At 33.0% G+C, this 5,730-nt stretch overlaps 1 protein-coding gene across 1 annotated transcript in view; it reads left to right on the top strand.

The window, feature by feature from the left end:
- Window positions 1-2,559, top strand: part of LOC109583908 (uncharacterized) — a 7,889-nt gene extending 5,330 nt beyond the window's left edge. Inside the window, exons 6-15 of the mRNA XM_019999419.1 lie at window positions 810-893; window positions 943-1,090; window positions 1,134-1,190; window positions 1,236-1,310; window positions 1,357-1,479; window positions 1,568-1,592; window positions 1,640-1,706; window positions 1,792-1,826; window positions 2,178-2,303; window positions 2,492-2,559. Of these exons, the coding sequence (XP_019854978.1) occupies window positions 810-893; window positions 943-1,090; window positions 1,134-1,190; window positions 1,236-1,310; window positions 1,357-1,479; window positions 1,568-1,592; window positions 1,640-1,706; window positions 1,792-1,826; window positions 2,178-2,235 (672 nt within the window). The 3' untranslated portion in view covers window positions 2,236-2,303; window positions 2,492-2,559. The remainder of the gene's footprint in view (window positions 1-809; window positions 894-942; window positions 1,091-1,133; window positions 1,191-1,235; window positions 1,311-1,356; window positions 1,480-1,567; window positions 1,593-1,639; window positions 1,707-1,791; window positions 1,827-2,177; window positions 2,304-2,491) is intronic.
- The last annotated feature ends 3,171 nt before the right edge of the window (window positions 2,560-5,730 follow it).

Here is a 5,730-nt window from a genome sequence, read left to right as displayed (position 1 = left end):
TTTACCTACTGGGCCAGGTATGTACATATGCATATGCTTTATTCTGGTTTTGGAGCATCAATCTTTTGTATTTAGTTTAAATTCATTAGCTGTATCTTTCTTTATTAGTTGAGATTGCAATTCGTAAAAGTATGAGTGAAGATTTCTCATTAATAAGAATATCTCATGGCAGAATGATGTATAATGTTCGTAAAGCTATCAGAAATCATCAAGTTGATTTTGATGAACTAATAGACTTCACCATAAGCTGTAGCAGTGATATTGAAGAGAAGCTAGACAAATCCTCTGATGTAGCTAGTGTCCTCCGTGTGATTGAGAAGAAAGAATGCTCTCTGATTGATACCAGTCTTATTTCTGCAGTTGTTGAGGAGTTCAGAGTCACTGAAGCTGAGAGATACATTGAAGAGTATAAGGAGAAGTTGAGAGAATTCTGTCAGTCTATATCTGTCACTCTCTGCTTGAAGGAGAAGTTTGAAGCTAATCCTTCACTTCAGTGTGAAACAGCTACCTATGTGTTTGACTGGAGGCCTGATGAGAAGAAATTGAAAGATATTACTGATATTCTTTCCAAGACATCTGGTAGATTTGTTAAGATCAAGTTCATTGATACTGGATACTCCATTCTGATCACTTGCTCCTTCCCTCACTCTCTCATTGGAGCTCTCATCACAAGGCTAATTGAAAATCTTGATGTATTAGTAAAGAATGGCCTAAAGAAGATAACCATTGGATGCTGTTTAATATGGGAAAAACAAAGATTAGAAGTATGTGAATCATTTTATATACTAATCATTACTTGTATTATTTAGGAGAGGGAGCAACTGCTGGAAGAAGATATAGATATGATTAAAGCCAATCAAGGTGATATAAGTGAAGATCCTTATGACTTACAAGTAATAGAATTAATTATGTGTATGCTATAGTAGTGACTAATTTTAACAGGAAAAGTCAGTTAGGGTAAAGAAGAAAGAGAAGCTACTTACAGCACCTGATTCTGGTCTACAGTCAATTGATACAAGTTTTGCTATTGTTACTTCACAAGTAAAGAAAGAAAAAGAGATAAACAAGAGATTAGAAGAGAAACTACAAAGTTAGTATTAAACAGAAGATTATATCATTGAATTGTGTAATAGAAGTAAAGGAAAAGCACTGCATTCAACATATGTTACTGTTAACTAATACTGGCTCAGGTTAGAGTAGTAATGATAAAGTATTATAATCAAAATGTGTAATAGCATTGAGCAGGATTAGAAGAGGAATGAGGATGGAGATAGAAGAATTGATATTATATTTAACAGCAAAAAAATCTGGTATTGAATCATTGTATTTATCAGTGTACTATAGGCCTTGTAATAGATTTGCAGGATCAGAATGCAGCATTAGCAGAGAATAAGAGAGAAATAGAGTATTTGCAAGAACAAATATCATCAGCTAGTGTACAGTTACTTATAAAAAGAGAAGAGAAGGATGCCATGAAACGTTAGTTTTTAACTCTAAGTTGTAAACTTGTAATATAATTCCAATAGATTAAAATAATGATGTAAATTTTACTTTTTCTTCCCTTTAGTTGCTATTGATAAAATTCTTTCCAAGTGAGTAATGCAAATATTTTACTGATTTTTAATTTTTGCTATCACAGTCAAGTGAAATTATTATGTGAAAAAGAGGAAGTTAAGGAAATCATAGGAGCAATTACTGAAAATGAAGTTAGAAATTCTTTTTTTAATTAAATTTTATCTCTTTAATTGTTTTCTCCTTTCTTCCCGCTTTTATTTCTCTATCATTTTTTAGATATTATTAGCTGAAACACTCCTCTTGTATCAGTCGTAAGTAAATACTTGTTTAAGAGTTAAAATCAACAATTTCACTATTACCAGAGCCTTGAATAAATTTTATCCTCAGTGTCCTAACAACAGATAATTTGATTGGCCATTTATGAATATCAGTTTGATTTTAAGAATATTTTCATTTTAAAAGATATTTTCAGTTTTAAAGGATAAGTTTGCATACATGTATTATGTACCACAAATTAAAAAGGAGATAATGATACAATAATAGGTCCAAATTGTACTTTGCTTGGTTAATATTTGAAATTTTTGAATAATGACCAGTGTCTGGCACCTCTGTACATGCTGATAAATATAATGCTTGTATTCTATTTTACTTGTTTTTCACAGTTGGTTTCATGGTGAAGTAACTAGAAAATATGCTGAAATGTTGCTAGATGATTTTTAAAATGTTTCAGGTGCTTTTCTTGTCAGAATAGCTGGAAGCAATCCAATAATTTATACCATATCGTTTATGTAAGTTACGCAATTTTTTCATCCCTTTCTGTTCCCCATATATTTATAGAGTAGATTTGATATAGCTTCAGCCCATTATCATTTCTGCAAATTTGATTTATAAGATTTATGAGTTTAAATTTATGAGGCTCTTTTACTCTAAAATTCTGCCTCATTCTTTTATTTTAATTTTTGCTCTTTTACTGCAGTTATCAACATATATATAATCATGTGATGATTTTCCAGAAGATCGAAAAAGGGAAGCTAAAGTTTCATGTTAAGAATCATCTTAACCTATTTGATTCAGTAATTGGATTGATTAAGCATTATTTTCAATATCCAATAAAGACTGATTACTTTGATCAAGTGCTCACTTTTGCTGTACCTAAAGAGGTGAGTAAAGTCTTAGTATGATAGTATCTCATTTTTCAACTCGATCTTTTATAAGGATGACTATAAAGCAAGACCATGGTTCAATAATGTTTCTAAAATAGAAGCTGAGGATATGTTAAACAGTGTGTCACTTGATGGTGCTTTCTTAGTGCGTCCATCTAGTCAAGGATCTCAGGATGGAAAGAAGACATTAGCTATTAGCTTGAGGTGAGAGAGATAACCACATTGGTATAATATTTTGCATGCTTATATCAAGAAAGGCAAAAATAATGGTACAATAATTTGTACCAAGAATAGACACTTACCGGTAATTGTTTCTATTCATTTTTCCATTCACTTAGAACTAATAATAGAGTACTTCACATCAGGATTATTGAAGATGGTAAGCAATTCTTCTTACTTGGAAATTCGAAAGCCTTCAACAGCTTGGTGGAATTGATATACAGTTACAAATCTTATCCAGTTTATGATAACACTGTGCTTACACATCACATCAACGCAGAAATACTAGAGCAAAAGGTAAGCCTGTGTTAGACTTCATCTTCATGTACATATGAATATTCTTCTCATATAGTATTCTCCCTTATATGAGTCTATTAAAAAGCCTGTCACAGTGTTTGCATTATATGGCTTTAAAGCAAAAAGAGCAGATGACCTAGTTTCATTTGAGCCAGGAGCCATTATCACAAATGTTGAGAAGGTAGATGGAGGCTGGTGGTATGGGGAGTATAAAGGATCTAGAGGTTGGTTTCCTGCAAGTCATGTCAAAGATACCAAGTATAAATGGAATTCTAACTGGACATTTTACATGTATGTTTCTATCTTGTGTGTTAGTAATGTTCCGGCAGATTATGAAGCTATAGTAACTGCAACACAAAACAAGGAACAGGTTAAGTCAAAATGCATCTTAAAGTCTTCAGTGCATCTTACCCCATCAATTGTCAGTAGTGTCTTGGTTGCAAAATCTTGGTATTAGAGAATACTCACGAAAAAAAATAATTTATTAATAATTTTCAAGTGCATATTTTCTTCTTTATTTAGGATCATGTATATGACCATTTATATAAACCTATTAAAAAGTTTGTCACAGTACATGCATTATATGACTTTGAAGCAAGGGAAGCAGATGAGCTCTCATTTGAACGTGGAGCTGTTATCACTAATATTGAGAAGATATATGAAAATTGGTGGTGTGGGGAGTACAAAGGATCTAGAGGTGTGTTTTCTGCAAGTCACGTCACAGACATTTTTTAAACCAAGAAACCAGTTGGTTGCAATGCATTTGCATGAAGTTATATGTTTTAATTTAAAATTTTAAATTTCTAATCAATAATAATTTTGAAATAGTAAAAATAGGTGTATTTATCATCATGATAAACTGAAAAGGCATGCACAAAAAGCCACAATTATAATTATTTTTGTTGAGAAGGGCTGGCATCAGTGGTATGATTTTAGGGCGGAAATGGCTGATTCTAAAGTCAGTCATTTTTCATCGTTTTTCTCTTCTCCTTTGTCTGTCGGTAAGAAGTAACATATATATATATAGTATAATAGAATCCCTTCTCTTTAGATCAACTTGTAGATGTCATTGATTTGTTAAAGAGGTCAGGGTATCCTGAAACAAGATGGCAAGATCTGGGACTGAGACTAGGACTACACAAGAACACACTGGATATCATCAAAAATGACAACAGCACAACATCCAGTCAATGCATTGAGTGTCTCTCCCAATGGTTACGTAAAGTAGACAATGTAAATAGTAAAGGAGGAGCTACCTTTGACTCACTGTCAGATGCTCTTAGATCAATGGATGAAATTGCTGTAGCTGACAAGTTAGATGAAGAGAGTAAGTTATTATAATGTATTGGTAGTAATTTCATGTTATAACTATAGGACGTAATGCTATGGCTACTTGTATTTTTGATACTCATTGCCATAACCTCTCACAGTCTCTCTGTGATCCAGTCAGTGTAGCATGGATGCTGTATGGAGAGCATGTGTTAGTAAGACAAGCAGTGGCTAGTGTGGAATCAGGTAGTCCATTTATTCCTAAACAACGTGAAGCACTGTTAGATGCACTTAAAGAAGTTATTCGGTTGAATTATAAGAACCTGCAAACATTTGCTATTGTTCTTTGCAAGTTTTCTCGTAATATACCACTAGGAGAAGCAATACACACAGACTATGGTAAGTATTCATCATTTTAATTAAGAAGACTTAATGTATAGTTGCAGCAAAGATCAAAGGCCTAACAGTTGTGATAAAACCCACACAACACTCCCACCAATACCGCAGTGTGATATTATAAATAGCACACTCATTTATTTAATGTGCAGCAATGTGATATCAGTGATAGCAGAGCACGTGCAATCTTTGCTGGAACTATACACTAAAACAATTAATACATGTGACGTCGTGTGCTATCTGATTTATCCGCACTCGCTTCCGGTCTCGTCGCTAAAATAGCGCACTCGGCCTTCGGCCTCGTGCGCTATTTTAGCGACTCAACCGGAAGCTTGTGCGGATAAATCAGATAGAACACACCGCCCCATGTATTAACTATTACTTATAGATATACAGTATCGAGACTAACCTATAGACTAATATGATTGATAAGGATTCTGCTTTTATAGTATTTTAAAATAGTAACTACCATATAAAGCATAATTTTTAGGAGTGTAATTCTCTTTCTCTAATTGAATTTTTGGGGGAATTGCAACTCAAATATTCTACTATTTGTGTGCAGCATATTATAATGATTGAATTTTTTAGATAAGTGTTTTCCTAGCAATGAGGAATTTATAAAAGTTAAAATGGAAGAAGGTACATTAGACCATACACATACCATGATAAATGACACATTGCACATTAATATGTTTAGATGGTTCAAGTAGCAGAGCTACCTCATCTACTGATTCAACTTTACCTACTGGGCCAGGTATGTACATATGCATATGCTTTATTCTGGTTTTGGAGCATCAATCTTTTGTATTTAGTTTAAATTCATTAGCTATATCTTTCTTTATTAGTTGAGATTCCAATTCGTAAAAGCATG

This window comes from Amphimedon queenslandica, unplaced genomic scaffold (assembly GCF_000090795.2).
Source record: "Amphimedon queenslandica unplaced genomic scaffold, v1.1 AMPQUscaffold_13268, whole genome shotgun sequence".
NCBI classification, from domain to species: domain Eukaryota; kingdom Metazoa; phylum Porifera; class Demospongiae; order Haplosclerida; family Niphatidae; genus Amphimedon; species Amphimedon queenslandica.
The sequence above is the reverse complement of the archived record's forward strand: the minus strand, read 5'-3'. Positions and strand labels throughout refer to the sequence as shown.